Source organism: Procambarus clarkii, chromosome 25 (genome assembly GCF_040958095.1).
Source record: "Procambarus clarkii isolate CNS0578487 chromosome 25, FALCON_Pclarkii_2.0, whole genome shotgun sequence".
Classification (NCBI taxonomy): domain Eukaryota; kingdom Metazoa; phylum Arthropoda; class Malacostraca; order Decapoda; family Cambaridae; genus Procambarus; species Procambarus clarkii.
The window spans coordinates 7,480,608-7,504,406 of record NC_091174.1 but is presented as its reverse complement, the minus strand read 5'-3'; the positions used below and the strand labels follow the sequence as shown (position 1 = coordinate 7,504,406).

Genomic DNA, 23,799 nt, shown 5'->3' with positions numbered 1-23,799 from the left:
AGGGGGGGGTCTGCAGTGGAGGGGGGGGGTCTGCAGTGGAGGGGGGGGGTCTGCAGTGGAGGGGGGGTCTGCAGTGGAGGGGGGTCTGCAGTGGACGGGGAGGGGGGTCTGCAGTGGACGGGGGGGGTCTGCAGTGGACGGGGGGGGTCTGCAGTGGACGGGGGGGTCTGCAGTGGACGGGGGGGGGTCTGCAGTGGACGGGGGGGGGTCTGCAGTGGACGGGGGGGGGGTCTGCAGTGGACGGGGGGGGGGTCTGCAGTGGACGGGGGTCTAGATTGGAAGGGGGACCGACCAATCCAAGTACAGACATTACATTATTTTAATACAAATTTTATTTAGATGGGTTAACTTCACTGCTCACATTTTTAACCCTATTTATTATATAAAACTGTTCGCAAAATCTTTCGCCGCTACCAAGTTTTTCGAAACGAAATGTAATTATTTATTTAGTATTAATTTACTATTTAATAATAAAATGCAGGCGGCGTCACTTTCATTTTCCCGCCATAACACGCCTTAATCTTCCCGCCAAAATATTTCACATTTATGCTGCTTTAAATTTAATCAGGAACAATTTTCACTTTGGTAAGGGCTGGATTTCTATCAGGATATCAATATTTTACAAATTTCCCACGCTAACAACCTGCATGACGCCTCCCGCCTCCCCACACACCTGAAGCTCCCTATGTGCCCACACGCCTGGCGCTTCCCGCCTCCCCGCACATGGACTTCCCACGTGACTCCACCTAGAGTTTCCCGCCATACCGCACACTTGGAGTTTCCCGCCTGCCCGCGCACCTTCGAGGTTCCCACGTGCCCGCACACCTGGAGCTTCCTACGTGCCCGCACACCTGGAGCTTCCCGCTAGCCCGCACACCTGGAGCTTCCCGCCAGCCCGCACATGGACTTCCCACGTGCCTGCACCTAGAGTTTCCCGCCATACCGCCCACCTGGAGTTTCCCGCCCTCCTGCCCACCTGGAGTTTCCCGCCTGCCCGCACACCTAGTTTCCCGCCTGCCCGCACACCTAGAGTTTCTCGCCTGTCCGCACACCTGGAGTTTTCCGCCTGCCCGCACACCTGGAGCTTCCCGCTAGCCCCCACACCTGGAGCTTCCCGCTAGCCCGCACACTTGGGATTTCCCGCCTGCCCGCACACCTTCGAGGTTCCCAAGTGCCCGCACACCTGGAGCTTCCCGCCCGCCCGCACACCTGGAGTTTCCCGCCAGCCCGCACACCTGGAGTTCCCGCCTGCCCGCACACCTTCGAGGTTCCCAAGTGCCCGCACACCTGGAGCTTCCCGCCCGCCCGCACACCTGGAGTTCCCGCCAGCCCGCACATGGCCTTCCCACGTGCTTGCACCTAAGAATTTCCCGCCTGCCCGCGCACCTTCGAGGGCCCCACGTGCCCGCACACCTGGAGGTCCCCACGTGCCCGCACAACTGGAGCTTCCCACGTGCCCGCACAACTGGAGCTTCCCACGTGCCCGCACACCTGGAGGTCCCCACGTGCCCGCACACCTGGAGGTCCCCACGTGCCCGCACACCTGGAGGTCCCCACGCGCCCGCACACCTGGAGGTCCCCACGTGCCCGCACACCTGGAGGTCCCCACGTGCCCGCACAACTGGAGCTTCCCACGTGCCCACACAACTGGAGCTTCCCACGTGCCCGCACACCTGGAGGTCCCCACGTGCCCGCACACCTGGAGGGCCCCACGTGCCCGCACACCTGGAGAGCCCCACGTGCCCGCACACCTGGAGGGCCCCACGTGCCCGCACAGCTGGAGGGCCCCACGTGCCCGCACACCTGGAGGGCCCCACGTGCCCGCACACCTGGAGGTCCCCACGTGCCCGCACACCTGGAGGTCCCCACGTGCCCGCACACCTGGAGCTTCCCACGCGCCCGCACACCTGGAGGTCCCCACGCGCCCGCACACCTGGAGGTCCCCACGCGCCCGCACACCTGGAGGTCCCCACGTGCCCGCACACCTGGAAGGCCCCACGTGCCCGCACACCTGGAGCTTCCCACATACCCGCACACCTGGAGGTCCCCACGTGCCCGCACACCTGGAGGTCCCCACGTGCCCGCACACCTGGAGGTCCCCACGTGCCCGCACACCTGGAGGATCCCACGTGCCCGCACACCTGGAAGGCCCCACGAGCCCGCACACCTGAAGCTCCCCACGTGCCCGCACACCTGGAGCTTCCCACATACCCGCACACCTGGAGGTCCCCACGTGCCCGCACACCTGGAGGTCCCCACGTGCCCGCACACCTGGAGGATCCCGTGCCCGCACACCTGGAGGTCCCCACGTGCCCGCACACCTGAAGCTCCCCACGTGCCCACACACCTGGAGGTCCCCACGTGCCCGCACACCTGGAGGTCCCCACGTGCTCGCACACCTGGAGCTCCACGTGCCCGCAAACCTGGAGGTCCCCACGTGCCCGCACACCTGAAGCTCCCCACGTGCCCACACACCTGGAGGTCCCCACGTGCCCGCACACCTGGAGGTCCCCACGTGCCCGCACACCTGGAGGTCCCCACGTGCTCGCACACCTGGAGGTCCCCACGTGCCCGCAAACCTGGAGGTCCCCACGTGCCCGCAAACCTGGAGGTCCCCACGTGCCCGCACACCTGGAGGTCCCCACGTGCCCGCACACCTGGAGGGCCCCACGTGCCCACACCTGAAGCCTTTAGTATTCTTGCATTTATTCACATTTTAATATTCTCAAACAAATATCTCAGCAGACGTTTTACTACTCCAGCAGCATCAGATTCCCTTCATACCTTACGTACAGTTCCCATACTATCAGTACCCACAATTCCATTACCAATGCTACTACTTACCTCAAGTGTAGATTCTGCTGTACTGCTTGCCCCAGAAGTTGGTTCTCTTCCTGTGGTGCTACAGCAAATTTCCTGAAAGAGAATATGAAACACGTCATAAGCTTATTGTAAATTAAATTGAATATCACTTAATTTTCACATTTCCTGGTTAGGTAGTAATTATTTTCCAATATATTACGTTGGGTTAACATGCTTGAACAATGTCTTTCTTATTTATAATGTGTAAAGTCACTAAAATAACAAAATATGGGGAAAATAATGAAAAATTAGCTCACCTGTTCAGCCGCCATGTTGCCCTGACGCGTGGTTGTCGACGACTGTGCCTCAGGCGCGCGCTTTCCGCTCGGGGAGGCCCCTCGGCGTCGGCGTCCTCTTCCCTGATTGGTTGGCTGGCGGCTCCCCGGCCTTTGCATTAATGTCTCTGATTGGTTTAATAACGGTTGGCATAAGACACTTATTTTGATTAGCTGCGACAATGAGCAGAGTCCATTTCTAATTAGTTGGGGCAAAATTGATTCTGATTGGCTGTGGTTCGCGCGCAATTCTTCCTTTAGAACAATGGCAGGAGTCAGGGCAAGTTTTTTCTTTGTTTTAATTATGAAAGTTTCAGTGGAATCATGATATACATTATTTAAGTTTCACAAAGTTATTTCTGTATACAAGTTTCTGTTATAGTATCACTCTAGTGATCGTGTTATTTTAATCTTCACACAATTCTGCGTTTTAATGGAATTTCCTCAATAGGCTATCAGCCACACGACCATGATATCTATCAGCCACACAACCATGATATCTATCAGCCACACAACCATGATAGCTACTAACCACACAACCATTGTTGCTAGTAACCAAACAACCTTGGTTACCAGTAACCAAACAACCATCACTGCTATCAACCAAACATCCATTACTGCTATCAACCAAACAACCATCACTGCTATCAACCAAACAACCATCACTGCTATCAACCAAACAACCATCACTGCTATCAACCAAACAACCATCACTGCTATCAACCAAACAACCATCACTGCTATCAACCAAGCAACCATCGCTGCTATCAACCAAACAACCATCACTGCTATCAACCAAACAATGACTGCTGTCAACCACACAACAATGGTTGCTGTCAACCACACAACAATGGCTGCTGTCAACCACACAACAATGGCTGCTGTCAACCACACAACAATGGCTGCTGTCAACCACACAACAATGGCTGCTGTCAACCACACAACAATGGCTGCTGTCAACCACACAACAATGGCGGCTGTCAACCACACAACAATGGCTGCTGTCAACCACACAACAATGGCTGCTGTCAACCACACAACAATGGCTGCTGTCAACCACACAACAATGGCTGCTGTCAACCACACAACAATGGCTGCTGTCAACCACACAACAATGGCTGCTGTCAACCACACAACAATGGCTGCTGTCAACCACACTACAATGGCTGCTGTCAACCACACAACAATGACTGCTGTCAACCACACAACAATGACTGCTGTCAACCACACAAAAATGGCTGCTGTCAATCACACAACAATGACTGCTGTCAACCACACAACAATGACTGCTGTCAACCACACAACAATGACTGCTGTCAACCACACAACAATGGTTGCTGTCAACCACACAACAATGGCTGCTGTCAACCACACAACAATGGCTGCTGTCAACCACACAACAATGGCTGCTGTCAACCACACAACAATGACTGCTGTCAACCACACAACAATGACTGCTGTCAACCACACAAAAATGGCTGATGTCAACCACACAACAATGACTGCTGTCAACCACACAACAATGGCTGCTGTCAACCACACAACAATGACTGCTGTCAACCACACAACAATGACTGCTGTCAACCACACAACAATGGTTGCTGTCAACCACACAACAATGGCTGCTGTCAACCACACAACAATGGCTGCTGTCAACCACACAACAATGGTTGATGTCAACCACACAACAATGACTGCTGTCAACCACACAACAATGACTGCTGTCAACCACACAACAATGACTGCTGTCAACCACACAACAATGCCTGCTGTCAACCACACAACAATGGCTGCTGTCAACCACACAACAATGTCTACTGTCAACCACACAACAATGGCTGCTGTCAACCACACAACAATGGCTGCTGTCAACCACACAACAATGGCTGCTGTCAACCACACAACAATGACTGCTGTCAACCACACAACAATGGCTGCTGTCAACCACACAACAATGCCTGCTGTCAACCACACAACAATGGCTGCTGTCAACCACACAACAATGTCTACTGTCAACCACACAACAATGGCTGCTGTCAACCACACAACAATGGCTGCTGTCAACCACACAACAATGGCTGCTGTCAACCACACAACAATGGCTGCTGTCAACCACACAACAATGGCTGCTGTCAACCACACAACATTGGCTGCTGTCAACCACACAATGGCTGCTGTCAACCACACAACAATGACTGCTGTCAACCACACAACAATGGCTGCTGTCAACCACACAACAATGGTTGCTGTCAACCACACAACAATGAATGTTGTCAACCACACAACAATGGCTGCTGCCAACCACACAACAATGGCTGCTGTCAACCACACAGCAATGGCTGCTGTCAACCACACAACAATGACTGCTGTCAACCACCTAACAATGGCTGGTATCAACCACACAACAATGGCTGCTGTCAACCACACAGCAGTAGCTGCTGTCAACCACACAACAATGACTGCTGTCAACCACACAACAATGGCTGCTGTCAACCACACAACAATGACTGCTGTCAACCACACAACAATGACTGTTGTCAACTACACAACAATGGCTGCTGTCAACCACACAGCAGTAGCTGCTGTCAACCACACAACAATGACTGCTGTCAACCACACAACAATGGCTGCTGTCAACCACACAACAATGGCTGCTATCACCCACACAACAATGGCTGCTGTCAACCACACAACAATGGCTGCTGTCAACCACACAACAATGACTGCTGTCAACCACACAACAATAGCTGCTATCAACCACACAACAATAGCTGCTATCAACTACAAACCACGGCTGATAGCACATTGTAGTACAATTAATTAATTATATGTAAAAACCCTAGGCTAGGAAGAGTTTGAAAAAACACTATTGCATACATAAAATTATAATTGATGCTTTATAGTCTATCATTGTGTAATTAACCTGGTATTCATTTATGCTATTTGTGTACAGACGCTAACAAATGTTAATTCTGGTAAGGGGCTTAAATCCTATGTTAGGCTTTTATGTAATTTATGTTTATTTAAATTGTGAAATTATTCCTTCGTCGCTCATTTTTTTTTTAAATCCATGATATGTATTACATGTTTACTGTATATATATATCTGAATAGATGAGGCACGATAAAGTAAATTTACAACTAATGGTAAACAAATTACATATAAGCCCAGCGTGAGAAACATATGAGGCTATCACTATTGAATTTAAATTTGCATGGTGTATGGCAGGCATAGTATGGTGTATGACACGCATGGTATGGTGTATGGCACGCATGGTATGGTGTATGACACACATGGTATGGTCTATGGCACGCATGGTATGGTCTATGGCACGCATGGTATGGTGTATGACACACATGGTATGGTCTATGGCACACATGGTATGGTGTATGGCACGCATGGTATGGTCTATGGCACGCATGATATGGTGTATGACACACATGGTATGGTCTATGGCACGCATGGTATGGTTTAGGGCACGCATGGTATAGTCTATGGCACGCATGGTATAGTCTATGGCACGCATGGTATGACCTATGGCATGCATGGTATGACCTATGGCACGCATGGTATAGTCTATGGCACGCATGGTATGACCTATGGCACGCATGGTATGACCTATGGCAGGCATGGTATGGTCTATGGCACGTATGGTATAGTCTATGGCACGCATGGTATAGTCTATGGCATGCATGAATGTTTAATACCGCTCGTTCTTAATCTGTTATGCATAGCCTATATGTCCCTCTTGCATGACCTATAACGCTTACACATGAATGCATATATATGTGTACATATAGGTATATATACATATACATATGTGTACCAGTATGTAGGGACCACCCCGTAGTACAGTCGGGTTCGTTCTCTACGCACTATCGCAAATTCCGGGTTCGAATCCCGAGCGGGACAGAAATGGTTGAGTACATTTCCTTTCACCCAATGCCACTCTTCACCTGGTAGTGCGTAGGTACTCAGGAGTTAGTCAGCTTGTTGTGGGGTTGCATCCTGGGCGAGGTCAGTAATTTGGCCTTCGGGCCTTGATAAAATCCTAATGAATAAATACACTCTGGCTTCCTGTCCCCCGACACAGTGAATTATTTCATACAAGGTCTCACGCATAGCCTATGACACGCACGTATGGCCATGTCAGTCACGTATGGCATATGTCAATCATGCATGGCCTGTCTCTCACGCATGTATGTATACGATATAATCATGGCTTCCGTGATTCATCTCTTTTTTTTCAGGAATGCGAGATTAAATAATTTGGTCCTTGCTTAACGTAATCATGGTGACAGGTGAGGATATTTAATATCACCTAAGTCCTCCCTTGTAATGGACTAACACAATTATGAAATGTTAGTTGTTAGAAAGAATGAATGAATGGAGAGGGAGAGAGAGAGATAGATATAGATATAGATAGGTATAGATAGATATAGATATAGATAGATATTTAGAAGGTTATGAATAACTGTATTATGCAGGCTTGTGGTTAGCTGTCAAACTGATTGTTTGAAGCTATGACTTGAAATGTGCTTCATTCTTCATTCATTTCTAGCCTGTTTTGTAAGTACTGTACTGCTTAATTAATATTATATTACTATAACAACCTAACCCAACTTTACTTAAGCCTATCATAAACTCACAATAAATTAAATTTTAAATGCCAATTTTTGTTACATCGAATGAAAATTTAGTGTTGGTCAGTTGTCAGATGAATTAAACAAATACTGTACTGACTTACCATGTCAAAGATAGCATTTGTACTATTGTCTCAAGAATGAGGATTCCTTGTAATTATACAAAACATAGTTTTCAGGGCATGGTTTAGGTGAATGACTATAATAAATGCATTTTATGTGATTATTTTCTCCTCACGATCACTACACGAGTGATACTGTTGGGAGACTTACTGTAGTGGCTCATTAATGTTGATTTGGCAAGACTTGACTGTCGTTTTTTAAATTAGACTTTTTGCATAAGTGGGTCATAGTTGGTTGAATTCTTGGTACTTAGCTGTCAAGTGGTTGGATGTTTTATTGATGGTGTCAGCCAATTGTTATTGTTTTATCTTGCAAGGTTAATGTTTTCTAGATATGAATGTCCAGGTGGTTTAAGTTGTATGAATAGTCAGATAGGTCTAATTTTTGATTAATTGGAGATATTTAACCAATTCTTGGAATACTGTACAGTACTTGATATTTTAAATGTAGTGAAAAGTGTTCTTTCCCTAATATGTGCTCTTGTAGGCCACTTATAAAGGGTCACAAGTTTTTGTTAGAAACTGATTCTGGCACTATGTCTGAAGCAATACATGAGATCATGTTCACGTGTCTCTGGAACATAGCAGTGAACAATGTTCGTTTATGTCAGTTCTGTATTTATAACCATGTGCTGATATAGTACTTTGGTGTATCCCAATTCTAGAAATAAACATGGCAATGACTAGACTATTTTTATGTTTAGTGTGTTTCTAAGGTACCCAGGTATTTTTTATGGTTCTATACTATGTCGAAGGGCATGATGTTTACCTTTTCACTGCAAAGTTTTGGATGATGGTCCCATGGTTTTGGATGTTAGGGTCCCTTTTTGTGCTACATGTTAATTTGGTTGGAAAGAAGAGTGCTGTAGTATGCATTGAGTATGCCAATTCATCTAGAATTTCATTTTGGATATATTTGCCTAGGTTTCTACTGGTCTGAAGTAGGGCCCCCATGTGATCCTATACATGCCCAATGACAAATATTAATTAAAAACTGAATTTGTATTGCTTTCATAAAATTAGTATGCAGTACTGTAAATTTATGCACTTTCATATTGTGTAAAAATGATACAAAAAGTTACTGAAACGAGTATGATCATAATATAACAGTTTAATAAGAGAGAAACACACATTTACAGTAGAGATTACGGTATATCTGATAAAGAAAACCTTAACATGTTAGATATCAACAACATGCATGAGCTGGGATACTAAGGCTGAAATATCCTTGTCCATGTCCATGAGTAATCCAGTGTTTGCAGTACTGGTTGCTATCACTGTCACCACCATAGGCAGCTTGTTGAAGTGTACAACCTGTGGATGGAAATGAGGAAAATATACTGCACTGTAGTTACCGTTCCTGCTGCTACCATTGGTAATTTATTGAAGTGAACTATTGTATCTAGATGGGAATGAAGGAAATACATATTTTGAAAAATCCCTAGTTAATACCCCCAACTCCTTAATTTCATATAATCTTATGTTAATTTTTATATTTTTTTTAACAAACTTCAACCAATTTTAGTCAAAGTTAACAGAAATACATATGCAGTACAATAATAATATTTTTTTATTTAAATGACAAACCATTTCAGCTCTTCAAAATAGTTTAACTTATCAGAAAACCATCAAACATGCATTGAAAAAATCAATTTAACCCTTAACATATGTTTCCTATAATTTTTTGACACTAAATCATACAGAGTAAATGACAATAAAAAATTTCCTACCCAAATAGCAAGAAGTTAGATCACATGTTAAAATCTTTGTAGCACTTCTCCAGCAGCTTGATAACAATTATTTAAACCGAGTTATTTTGATTGGAAAGTCTTATTAACAAATATCTACGAAGACATTATTCACTGACTAGGAGTCCAACCCTTATGTAGTAGGTTTTCTGATAAACCCAGCTCTCCATGGTGAGAGGCCTACCTTTTCCAACTGGCAGCCCAGATACTACAAGAATGCCTCCTATGTGTGTACCTGGCTTGCACCTATTCACCAACCCAGCTTTATTTTTTGAAGCACATTAACTTGTAAGGTTGATCTCTCTTCACACTTCTGCATATAGTTTTTTGTACCAGAAGGAGCTAAGGCATATACTATCATTATTAAACTGAATTCTTATACTACAATGCATAATACAATAATCCTATATTGATATAGTTCGTGTGGCTTGTCTCCAATTTAATATGACTCGACTGGCATTGAAATGAAAACCTTCCATCAGCAACCTGTGATGGATAATATTTTTGTTCAATATCCAGCCATGCTGCTGTTACGTTCTGACTAGACCAGTCTAAAGACTATCATGAAGGCAACTGTTCCAACTGCAAATACAAATAGGAAATTAAAGCATTAGGAAAGCATTGAAGGTTTCCAAGGCAGGGAATACCGTTCGATTCAGACTGCTATGATTTATGAATCACGGTAGAGATTAGGATGATTCTTATATATCCTTCATTTTAATACAAGATGTCAACTGGGCCAGCTATATATTTTTATAATACATTAACAACTTACTTGATAGTTTCCATATATACACACCATCTTGTTATTCTTGCCCATGCCAAGTTTTCCAGCCTGGTCTGTGGCCATACTAAAAGTTGAGATAAAGTTTGGTCGCATTGCCAGTTCTGGTACATCATCAGCTGCAACTGAACATACAAAATATGTATTAGTACTTTATGCACAGTGCAAAATACTACATTAATTTACTGCTCACCCCATTACAGGTCTATACACAAAAATTAGATTTTCACATAATATTTTGTATATGTTTTAAAACCTTAAACACATAATTGCAGAAACAATGTCTGCAAAATTTTCACGTGTAGAAATCCCTCAAGAAATATAAATTTCCAAAAGAAAGAGACTTAAAATGAACTTTCAGACAAATGGCAACCTATAAATGTTTAATGATCCAAGTTCTATACATTTTTCTTTAAATAATATCCCATCTTATAAACCTGACATAAGGACTTGTTGAATTCCTTCAAAACATGGCCAAACCAAACAGTATGAAATATTAATATTTATATTTGGTAATAGCTTTTGCAATGACTGCAACCTTTGATTAAGCCTTAGAATGCCAAACAACATTGCATGCTTTCCACTTTCCACAAATTCCTATTATCAACACTTTTTTAGCACTGGAACTTGAATGAATTAGAGATTTACTGTATTTTTACGGGCTAAGAGCTGTTATGCAATCTCAGGTCTGCCCAAAGATTTACATCCAAGTTCATATCTGCCAACATGCTTACAAGCAAGTTCAGGTTAATAAATTATTTGTTCAAAAGAGAAATATTTTCATCACAGGAACATTCAGTGTAAATTGATCATCTACTAACTACATTAAAGGTGTCAGACTTCTTTTATGCCAAATATTAATGTAAAAATCTTTGTTTCTAAAATCAGAGTTATGCATTATTTAATACAGAGCAGCATTTTGATGTTCTATACGTATTTATGTACAGTATAATATTTTATCTGAATTAACCCATAAGTCACCATCTCTAGTGGCTTCGACAGACAGCATACACTGTACCAGTGGCTTGTTAAAAAATTTTTTCAATATTCCTGTATCTAAAATATTTGTCATTTTATGCTATTCAGCTTTGTTACTTACCTCTTAGTATTGGCACCCCATCACGATCAGTTACAACAATACCAAGCACATTTTCTGTGCTGAAAATAGAAAAGTTTAGCTTAAAATAAGTTCAGACGAACAATACTATATACTGTTCTCTTTCCTATTACAGCATAGGATATATATATTATATATATATATATATATATATATATATATATATATATATATATATATATATATATATATATATATATATATATATATAATATATACCGTATATATATATATTATATATATATATATATATATATATATTATATATATTAGTATATTTTGGTAGCAGTCTTTCCTGTAGACATATATTATTAAATATGACCGAAAAAGTAAGATTAATAATTCTAACACGAATTTTCTCAATCTTTCGTACATTACGCTTCACTGTTGGAGGTAAATCAAAAATCAATTCTCCAAAATTCATTTTTATTTCTAGTCTGACGCGACACGGGCGCGTTTCGTAAAACTTATTACATTTTCAAAGACTTTAGTTCACAAATACACAACTGAATAGAATTTACGTATCTCCGATTTTATATCTACATTTGAGTGAGGTGGAAGGGGTGATGTGGCATTAACACAAGACAGAACAAAATGTGGTATTAATAGGGTATTAATTTCATCAACACAAGACAGAACAAGAGTATTAATAGGGTATTAATTTCATCAACACAAGACAGAACACGAAGCAATGGATATTGAATAGAAGTGTTTGTAGAAAGCCTATTGGTCCATATTTCTTGATGCTTCTATATTGGAGCGGAGTCTTGAGGTGGGTAGAATATAGTTGTGCAATAATTGGCTGTTGATTGCTGGTGTTGACTTCTTGATGTGTAGTGCCTCGCAAACGTCAAGCCGCCTGCTATCGCTGTATCTATCGATGAACACAGAAACACACAGACAACATCGATAGATACAGCGATAGCAGGCGGCTTGACGTTTGCAAGGCACTACACATCAAGAAGTCAACACCCGCAATCAACAGCCAATTATTGCACAACTATATTCTACCCACCTCAAGACTCCGCTCCAATATAGAAGCATCAAGAAATATGGACCAATAGGCTTTCTACAAACACTTCTATTCAATATCCATTGCTTCGTGTTCTGTCTTGTGTTGATGAAATTAATACCCTATTAATACTCTTGTTCTGTCTTGTGTTGATGAAATTAATACCCTATTAATACCACATTTTGTTCTGTCTTGTGTTAATGCCACATCACCCCTTCCACCTCACTCAAATGTAGATATAAAATCGGAGATACGTAAGTTCTATTCAGTTGTGTATTTGTGAACTAAAGTCTTTGAAAATGTAATAAGTTTTACGAAACGCGCCCGTGTCGCGTCAGACTAGAAATAAAAATGAATTTTGGAGAATTGATTTTTTATTTACCTCCAACAGTGAAGCGTAATGTACGAAAGATTGAGAAAATTTGTGTTAGAATTATTAATCTTATTTTTTCGGTCATATTTAATAATATATTATATACAGTATATATATATTTATATTAGTATATTTTGGTAGCAGTCTTTCCTGTAGACATATATTATTAAATATGACCGAAAAAGTAAGATTAATAATTCTAACACGAATTTTCTCAATCTTTCGTACATTACGCTTCACTGTTGGAGGTAAATCAAAAATCACTTCTCCAAAATTCATTTTTATTTCTAGTCTGACGCGACACGGGCGCGTTTCGTAAAACTTATTACATTTTCAAAGACTTCACAAATACACAACTGATTAGAACTTGTGTTTCCCTGATTTTATATCTACATTTGAGTGAGGTGGGAAGGGTGATGTGGCATTAACACAAGACAGAACACTAGGGGATATTAATAGGGTATTAAAAGTATCAACACAAGACAGAACAGAAACAATGGGTATTGAATAGAAGTGTTTGTAGAAAGCCTATTGGTCCATATTTCTTGATGCTTCTATATTGGAGCGGAGTCTTGAGGTGGGTAGAATATAGTTGTGCAATAATTGGCTGTTGATTGCTGGTGTTGACTTCTTGATGTGTAGTGCCTCGCAAACGTCAAGCCGCCTGCTATCGCTGTATCTATCGATGATTTCTGTGTTGTTTACTAGGATTTCTCTGGCGATGGTTTGGTTATGGGAAGAGATTATATGTTCCTTAATGGAGCCCTGTTGCTTATGCATCGTTAAACACCTAGAAAGAGATGTTATTGTCTTGCCTATATACTGGGTTTTTTGGAGCTTACAGTCCCCAAGTGGGCATTTGAAGGCATAGACGACGTTAGTCTCTTTTAAAGCGTTCTGTTTTGTGTCTGGAGAGTTTCTCATGAGTAGGCTACTCATGAGAAACTCTCCAGACACAAAACAGAACGCTTTAAAAGAGACTAACGTCGTCTATGCCTTCAAATGCCCACTTGGGGACTGTAAGCTCCAAAAAACCCAGTATATAGGCAAGACAACAACATCTCTTTCTAGGCGTTTAACGATGCATAAGCAACAGGGCTCCATTAAGGAACATATAATCTCTTCCCATAACCAAACCATCGCCAGAGAAATCCTAGTAAACAACACAGAAATCATCGATAGATACAGCGATAGCAGGCGGCTTGACGTTTGCGAGGCACTACACATCAAGAAGTCAACACCAGCAATCAACAGCCAATTATTGCACAACTATATTCTACCCACCTCAAGACTCCGCTCCAATATAGAAGCATCAAGAAATATGGACCAATAGGCTTTCTACAAACACTTCTATTCAATACCCATTGTTTCTGTTCTGTCTTGTGTTGATACTTTTAATACCCTATTAATATCCCCTAGTGTTCTGTCTTGTGTTAATGCCACATCACCCTTCCCACCTCACTCAAATGTAGATATAAAATCAGGGAAACGCAAGTTCTAATCAGTTGTGTATTTGTGAAGTCTTTGAAAATGTAATAAGTTTTACGAAACGCGCCCGTGTCGCGTCAGACTAGAAATAAAAATGAATTTTGGAGAAGTGATTTTTGATTTACCTCCAACAGTGAAGCGTAATGTACGAAAGATTGAGAAAATTCGTGTTAGAATTATTAATCTTACTTTTTCGGTCATATTTAATAATATATATTTATATATATATACTGTAATTATTATCATTACTATTATCATCATTACTAGTTTTATGCACTAATATAGTGCCTCATCCTGCTGGTTTAACCCTTGCAGTGACCCAGTGAATGTTCTCTTCCATGATCAAGTTCAATGCTGATCAAATCAAACACTGCCAAGATTCAAAATCAATCCAATATTTTTATTTTTATTTATTTATAAATACAAGAGTTCTTACATTCTTGTACAGCCACTAGCATGCATAGTGTTTCGGGCAAGTCCTTAATCCTAATTTTCACTCAGACACACACACACACGAGCTTAGCTCTCATCCTGTAACTACACTTAGGTAATTACACTTAGGTAATTACACACACACATCCCCAGTAAGCAGCCGTAGCAGCTGTCTAACTCCCAGGTACCTATTTACTGCTAGGTAAACAGGGGCATTAGGGTGAAAGAAACATTTTACCCATTTGTCTCCGCCTCCACTGGGGATCGAACCCGGAACCTCACGACTACGAATCCGAAGCGCTGTCTGGTGGTGATTACAGTACTACTGTATTACTTATCTACGACAGTACAGTAATGAACAGCAATAAAGAGCTTATCAGTAATCCATCAACAAGATACTTATTCCATTTTTCTAATGCAAAGTAATAAATATGTGAATTGGGTTAATTAGAAAGGATTGTACATATATAAACCCTGCAAGTGAGGCTATGCTTTTTTTTTTTTAGACATATCTGAAGTGCCTATTGGTGTTTTTAGGCTAAATGCAAGATGTTGTACTACTGTCCATGAACCAATACTGCATGATGGTATCAGTGAAAATAACATTAAATATATTATGTCATTGCTAAACAAGAAAATCATAGCAAAGCAACCATGCAGTCCTCGTGGTGCAGTAGTAAAACACTCGCTCAGCACGTCGTGAGCGCCTTGGTTTGTATCCTGGCTGAGGAGGATTTACTGGGCACTAATTCTTAACGTAGCCTCTGTTCATTCAGCAGTGAATGGGTACCCAATTGTTAAACAATATGGAGGGTCGTACTCTTGGGAAAAATTAGGATTAAAGACGTGCGTACTAGTGGCTTTGCAAGAACATAAGAACTCTTGTACAGTAAATATAAATAAATAAATAAAAACTTACCTGTTCATCAAGTCATGTAGATATTTCTTCATCTCCTGAAAAGACCAAATAGCACAGTTATGTATGTGGTAAATATCTATCTCAATAACTTACCAGTCCTGTTTTATTCAACTCTGCATCAAAATATATAGCAAAAACATTCAAATTATCATTATATAATATTTTCACAGTACTGTAGGTAATACTGTAAATCTGAAACCCAGTGATAATGTTAGCCCCTCATGTTAAAGAGTTTGTAGCTGGATGTTGCAGGCCTGGTTGAGGATCGGGCCGCAGGGACGCTAAGCCCCGAAATCATCTTAAGATAACCTCAAGAAGAAGATGAAGTGCAGCTGGTAGAATTGGATGCAATCATATGGCAACATAGATAAACAATGATAATATCAGTTTAATCAAACAGCTCTTCAATATGTTGAGCAATTAATTACATCCATTAAATACACAAAAAGCTGACTGCTCAAATAACGTCCTAATATGTGCCCATGTACTGTTTTATGAAAGTACATGAATGTATGTATGCTACAGTAAGCATGTATGCTACAGTAAGCCTATATGTATGCTATAGTAAGCATGTATGCTACAGTAAGCCTATATGTATGCTACAGTAAGCCTGTATGTATGCTACAGTAAGCCTGTATGTATGCTACAGTATCTTCTTCTTGAGGTTATCTTGAGATGATTTCGGGGCTTAGCGTCTCTGAAGCCCGGTCCTGGACCAGGCCTCTTTTTTGTTACACATCCACAGGAAGCAGCCCGTAGCAGCTGTCAAACTCCCAGGTACCTATTTACTGCTAGGTGAACAGGGGCATCAGGGGTGAAAGAAACTCTGTTCATTAGTTTCCACCTCCACCGGGAATCAAACCTGGAACCTCAGGACTACGAACCCCGAGTGCTGTCCACTCAGCCATCAGGCCCCTTAATGTATACTACAGTACTTTGGTCATTATTGGTTAGCATACATTAGTATGGTCATTATAAGTTAGGATACATTATTATGGTTATTTTATGTTATCGTCGTAAATTACAATTTAATGTACATTGTAAATAGGGCAATTTGACCTGCTACAATTGCAGGTCAGATCAGACCATAGACTGCACTTAACAAATAAATCAATATGCAACAGTTCAGCTGAAATAAAACCACAACACACACCACTTACCATCCTAACTATACAACCATGCTTTGAAAATTAATCCTCAATACACACACGAAGAAAAAACATTACCAATATATATATATATATTCAAACTCCATCATACAACAGAGCTACGTACCTCGGCCATTTATTAAATTAGGATTGATTAGTCGAGCTGATGGTGCTGCTCCTTGGCATATATGGTATATTCTCGTGTTTTTGGGGGATATATACCAGGCTTTCCCTCTGTCCGGAGTGGCTTTATTATGGAGTAAAGCTGACACAAACCTCGTGACTTTACCATGTTACGAACATTCCGTAGTTCCCAAAAACGTCCACTATGTTTCGTATTTGGTAACTATTTCGTACATATATGCACTACAGGGAATCAAAACAAAAAATTTATATTATATATTTTATATATATATATATATATATATATAGGGGTACCATCTCTGGTATAAATTTAGGGACCCATAGCCTCAGAGAAGAAAGTAAAGAGTACTCAAGAGAAGATCTTGTGGATCCTCATTGAACAGTTTGATATTTTCTCCTACCACCCCTGTTCTTTTTGTATGTGAGTATATTTATAATTATATTTGTATATATATATTTATATATATACAAGATAAGAGTTCTTACGCATAATTTTACGGTTCGAGACCCATACGGTGAATGGAGAGTTCTTACATTCTTGTAAAGCCATTAGCATCCTAATCCTAAATCCTTAATTGAAGGTATACTTCAATAAACACTAGCTCTTTTTTAATTTGGTTTGGCTTTTCACGGAGATATTACTATATCAAAATTATGCTACCGTCTGCCCTTTTCTCATAAGGAATGCATGACAATGCATAGTAATATGTTGGATCAAAGTCGCTATAATACCTTGATTTAATACCGGTGTTCCTCTAACATAATAAAGATAATTTAAATACTATATGTGAACATTTTATTCAGACCCCCTTATGCATGCTCCGACACATATATGTGATTTTAATTATTTAAAAAAGTACATATATACAGGTGTGTAAACAAAATTTACTTATAAAACACAACACTGAAGTAATATGTTGATCCGATATATATATTAGGAAGAAAAAATCCGCTTCTCAGTTTACAAATAACAAATTAAAGGCTGAGTAAACTGTTAATTCACAGGGCGAGTGTCTAATAAAGTCCAATAAATCCTGCCCGAAACGCTATGTGCGTTAGTGGCTTTACAGGAATGTAAAAACATCAATGCTATATACTCTCATAAACCCAATGTACCTTCTTGTATAAATATATATATTTATATAAATAAATACAAATAAACAATGTAAACAGTTGTAGTGCGGTAAACTTGCGCCAGATGGCAGCACAGGTGGCGCCACAGCTGATCACCATCACAAGGAACCTGTGAAGATGTTCTCCTTACTGGCCAAGACTCTCTCCTCCTCTTCCGCGGTGCGTGAGAAGTGCTCCTCATTACTGCTAATTACCTATGGGTGCCCTAAGATGATTTACTCGTGACATTTGGGAAGGAAGGAAGATGGAGGACAGCTGCCCCGGTGATGGCCGGCCAGACACACAATATCTTTAACACGTCTCTTTGACCCTGTCTGTGTAGACAATAAAATGTATATGTATATATGTTATTGGGTTTGACTGCACTAGCTCAGTTGGATAAGGTTAGGTAGGTTTTAAAATTCGTTGGTGAACCATGTTAGGAACTGATTTCTCTTTGGGGTACAGTTAAGCCTTACTCAGGCATTTTGGCAACGCTTGTTTTCCAGTTGTCAAGAGCTTCATACAGTATATATATATACTGTATAAATATATATATATATATATATTTAGGTTAGGTTATGTTAGGTACAGTTGAGGTAGGTTAGATTTGGTAAGTCCAACCACTTGGACTGGACGGTAGAGCGACGGTCTCGCTTAATGCAGGTCAGCGCTCAGTCCCCGACTGTCCAAATGGTTGGACACCATCCCTTCCCCCTCCCCCCATCCCATCTCAAATCCTTATTCTGACCCCTTCCAAGTGCTATATAGTCGTAATGGCTTGGCACATTCTCCTGATAGTTTCTCTCTCTCTCTTGGTAAGGCTATGTAGATTTTAAAATCTGTATGAGATATGATGTGACTTGCATCTGTCATCTGCAGACTGGATTGTGATGATTTTATTTATATTATAGATAAACACTTTTTCTTTGCATTCATATTATATGATTTCCCAAAAATATTTTGTATATATCCAATATCAACTCATAAAAACCTTTATTTGACCAAAAACAGTCCATTTACAGTACCATTTAGCCTAATATTTTGTGAATGAATTTGTCCCCCTCCCACCCTACCACTCTTTTCAATAAGAAAACAGCATTTATCAAGAACATAGTATACTTGGGAACAATTTGAGTTCGATGCATAGTTAGATTATAATGCTAGCTACTAGCATTATACTAGTCAATATGTCAGTGTAATACCACTCTTGTATTAATTGGTTTGGTGATATAAACCTGATATAAACCTCATTTCAGATTGGTGCTACATAAGCTAACTGTAATCTAATTCATACAGAATATCCAGGACATGACTAAGTAGAAGGTAATGATTGGAAATAAGACAACTCATCCTGATTCTGTATACTGCGTTTAATAAGCATACATTATAAAGCAGTACTGTGCAGTATTCCAGATACTGTATCACATATAGTACCTTCTTATCAAATGCTGCAAGCACTGTGGCACATGGTATCTGTAATTGTTTATCTGCATATTGTTCATTCTCTAATTTATTTTTATGGATAAAGAAATGATTAAACAGTTGAATAATTCTTGTGAATATGTTTCAAAAGCATTTACAAAAATATGTAACAATTAGTTATTGAAATGTGAGGAGGATTCTGCCTACCACCACATCAAGGAAAGGCACTTCAGAATAAACAGGTTATACATTATAGTGAAAGGTATTTATGGGCTGTAAAGTACTGGTATGTATTTAATATGAGCATTGCAGTGTATGCTATAAGATGAAATTCTTGTACATAAGTTCTCAAACATTGACAAGTTGGTTATTAAGGCAACATTAGTATAGACAACTATATAGTAGATTCATGTGTTCAGTATTAATGTATTGTATTGTCTGTTAATAAATGTACACCAAAAAATCATTAGTATAAGAAACCATAATCGGCATTTGTACTGTATTTCATAGGCGAGGGGTGTGCGTCACATCCACCGCAGTACTGCTGTCTGTAGTGATGTACTCTTTGTCGTGAGTATAACAACATTGTGTCTTGAAATTTACAACCATATACTTGTGTTCGTATACAATATTATAATAGTATTAATTAAACAGTTTGACTAAAAAACCATTAATCTGCATATTATATGTTGACAATTTTGATAATTCTATTCTTGCATGCTGGCCTCCCAGCCTTTCTTGGCAATTACCTCATCTATAAGGATGTTTACATTTCTAAAAAGAGATCAGTTAGCTTTAATCTTCATGTTCAGTTTTATAATAATTGTATATTTAATCTATACAGCACAAGGATACAGAAAAGAACAATATTGACACGCCATTTGAGTTTACCCCAGACAATTTAAAGGTAAGCACAGTGTACAGTACAGGTGAATGAGGTAATTAATTAGAACATTTTTAATAGGCTTAAATGGAGATTTTATTGTGTATCATATTACAGGTTTCTATCAAGCAGTGAAATCGGTAATTGATTAATGTTTAATGCATGACCCTACATATGCTTGGGTTTGGGGACCGAGAATCAGTAGTCGCTATGATTGTCATTTATAGTTCTAACAAACTGTTCCGACTCCTGACACATTACTTTTTCTTGGTCTTGTTTAGGTTGACATCCAGCTGACAACAAAACCAGTCTAGTGAACCTCGTGATAGTCATATGTTTACACTATATGGATCAGAAGTACTTTGTAAATTATATTCTGCTTGCCCATTGTCTTCTTTTCTGATGACTTTGGTATTGAAACATTCAAGATGACAATACATTCTTTACAAAAACTTTTGGGAAACAGGTGATCTTGTTCCCATAAATCCTTCAGTTTGTATGAAAAGAACAAAGGAAAGAAAAAAAGGCCATGCCTTTCATAAAGTACTGTGCCATTTACCCACGTGTAAGAAATCACATCAGTAGGATTAATTAAATGTCTAAATATATTTTCTCAAATTAAATAAGTTGCAGTGTACATCCTTAAAAAGTACATTTGCCTCATTATAAACTTTATTTTTACCTTGTTTTTCACCTCAGAATAATGGGAACTTTAACTTTATTAATTGTGCAATAATCTTACATACTAGTTTTAATCTCTCAGTAGTTCTCTTACACAATATCTATACATTACAAATATTTTCTCAGTAATTCCTTGAACGATGTTTGCAGCGAGCCAAGGCCATCATCTCGATCTACCCAGATGGTCATAAAAAAGCTGCAGTTATTCCCTTGCTGGATTTGGCACAGCGACAGGTTGGCAACTGGCTGCCAATAACGGCTATGCATGTCGTGGCAAAGCTGTTGGATATGCCAAGGATGAGAGTGTACGAAGTTGCAACTTTTTACACTATGTTTATGAGGTAGTTATCTTATTTTGCAAAGTCATACACACACCCTTCGACTAAGTGTGTTTACTGTGTTTATAAATACTTCTTGTCATAAAAAATTGTGATATAGAAACCCACATCTTCAATTTACTATATATTTTCAATGCCTTTTTCTTCTAGAAATGTTCCCCTCGAAGGGGTCATAAAGACTGAATGGTTATCGAATAATTGTCCAAACACACTTTCTAAATATTGTGTCCAGCTGGCATTTTTTTGTGTGTGTACTTAATTACACTGTAAGTATTTCATTTATTACGAGATTTACATTGTTTCAGAAATCCTGTAGGCAAATACCACTTACAAGTATGCACCACCACCCCATGCTGGCTACGGGGATCAGATGACATTATGGCAGCTGTCAAAGACAAGCTTGGCATTCAGCCAGGAGAGACAACCAAAGATGGCCTCTTCACACTTTCAGAGGTGGAGTGTCTTGGAGCATGTGTTAATGCACCCATGATTCAGATAAATGATGATTATTATGTAAGTATCATAAAAAAAATTCATTTTACCATGGATATTATTATTGTACTTGGTTAATGATGATAGGATAGACCTTTGACTTAGTGTTTTGACTGAAGTTATTCACTACTATTAATTAGTTAAAGTGCAGAATTCTGCCTAATAAATGCATAGAAACTACACTAGATATTTCAGAATATTTGTTAATGTTAATTAGCAATGGGAAATCCTGAATATTTGAATATACAGTACAGTGTATATTTATTTGTAAAAATGTTGTATTATTGTAGTAAAAATAATTGAAGGAATGTGTTTGATCAAAGCCTGTCCTTAGTACAATTTTTTTTTAGGAAAGTAAAACATTATGTATAATTTATACAATACCAGTATCTCGTTTGTTCTTTAAAGTTTTGCCATCATTTTTATTCTGCGTGTCTAATATATTCATAAATATAGTACCGAGGCTTATAACAGACATAAAAATTAAATGGCAAGTGCGTTAAAAAAAATGGAATTAGATTCACACCCCCATACCATTTTGCCACGTGTTGGCCGTAAGAAAAATATTTGTGGCTGGAGGACCATATTCTGAGCCACCCCTCTGTCAAATACATACCAGGCAGTCTGATACTCAAGTCTCAAGTACTCAACTTTACCATAATTCAGGCAGGTCTGAAAGTCCTTCATGCTTTCATGTGTTTACTCTTGTAATGTATTTTATATTCATGTTTTCTTTCTACAGGAAGATCTTGAGGTAGCAGACGCTCAGGAAATTCTAGACACCTTAGCTGCTGGGAAGAAGCCTAAAGCTGGCCCACGAAATGGCCGTTTTGCTGCGGAACCAGTCGGAGGTCTCACTTCTCTAACTACACCCCCACCAGGACCAGGATTTAGGGTTGGTACTCGTTTGTGATTTATTCCTATCTTAGAATTTATTCAGATATTGTATGGGGCTGTAATATTCCAACATTTACCAAATCAGTCATGATATTAAATTATTGGTAAAATAGATATCTTTTTTAATATGGGAATTTTTCATTTGCTTTCCAGGTTCGTGATGATTTGTGAAGTTTGCAAGTTGGCATCGCTACTAAATTATGTAATGGATTCTAACTTGACTGTATAGAGTTTGTCAAAATGAGTTTTTCTGTAAATAACTAAATAAAGTTGTAATCAGTTGCTCATTTTTATACCTATGCTATTAACAGAAGCCTTGTACTTTATACAAAAACTTGTGGTCATATTAGCTTATCAAACATTAAATTTTGTTAAAGCACAGCACTGTATCTTACATAAGTTTGTTCCTTTAAGCCCTTTTAACAAATATACAGCCACTGGCCTCATTTCTACACCTGGTTACCATATATGCCAATTTAGAAAATACAAAATAATATATATATTACAACCAAACAGTCAAATAGGTGGAAGCCACAGTTTTGACCAGTTAGCCGAGATAAACGTTTTTGACAGAGACTCGTCCTGCACTACGCTTGGATTAACTTTGAAAAATACGTAACATCTAGTGTTAGATAATTAATTAAAGTGTACCCAAAATAAAGTTTGTATTCACTACCATTGTCATTTTCTGTAGTAAGTCACAAGTTTAATAATGGTCACCTTTCCTGTTTTAATTTAATGTTATTCAAGGCAGCATTCATTCCATGAACTAATCGGATATTGTGTACTTGCCAAACTATACATTCAGGGGTTGTGCTTAAGCTCTCAGGTCCCACCTCACTACCTGCAATTGACAAGTATACAGATTCCCAAGCCTCTTGATGTCATAACTCAACCCATCCT

The 23,799-nt window shown here is 39.9% G+C and overlaps 3 protein-coding genes across 3 annotated transcripts; 2 read left to right on the top strand and 1 right to left on the bottom strand.

The window, feature by feature from the left end:
• Positions 1 to 5,424: 5,424 nt before the first annotated feature.
• On the top strand, positions 5,425 to 5,961 carry LOC138368351 (uncharacterized). Its single transcript, XM_069330879.1, has one exon. The coding sequence runs from the start codon at positions 5,425 to 5,427 to the stop codon at positions 5,959 to 5,961; it is 537 nt and encodes a 178-aa protein (XP_069186980.1).
• A 3,036-nt stretch (positions 5,962 to 8,997) lies between these two features.
• Lamtor3 (Late endosomal/lysosomal adaptor, MAPK and MTOR activator 3) lies at positions 8,998 to 17,252 on the bottom strand. Its single transcript, XM_045739422.2, has 5 exons — positions 17,051 to 17,252; positions 15,776 to 15,810; positions 11,534 to 11,592; positions 10,426 to 10,559; positions 8,998 to 9,216 (listed from the first exon to the last, which is right to left on the bottom strand). Exons 1-5 carry the CDS (start codon positions 17,057 to 17,059, stop codon positions 9,082 to 9,084), a joined length of 372 nt encoding a protein of 123 aa, XP_045595378.1. The 5' UTR covers positions 17,060 to 17,252; the 3' UTR covers positions 8,998 to 9,081.
• Positions 17,253 to 18,228: 976 nt separating this feature from the next.
• ND-24 (NADH dehydrogenase ubiquinone) lies at positions 18,229 to 23,177 on the top strand. The gene is made up of 7 exons (XM_045739426.2): positions 18,229 to 18,360; positions 20,116 to 20,175; positions 20,450 to 20,512; positions 21,320 to 21,510; positions 21,813 to 22,020; positions 22,742 to 22,894; positions 23,050 to 23,177. Exons 1-7 carry the CDS (start codon positions 18,319 to 18,321, stop codon positions 23,065 to 23,067), a joined length of 735 nt encoding a protein of 244 aa, XP_045595382.2. The 5' UTR covers positions 18,229 to 18,318; the 3' UTR covers positions 23,068 to 23,177.
• The last annotated feature ends 622 nt before the right edge of the window (positions 23,178 to 23,799 follow it).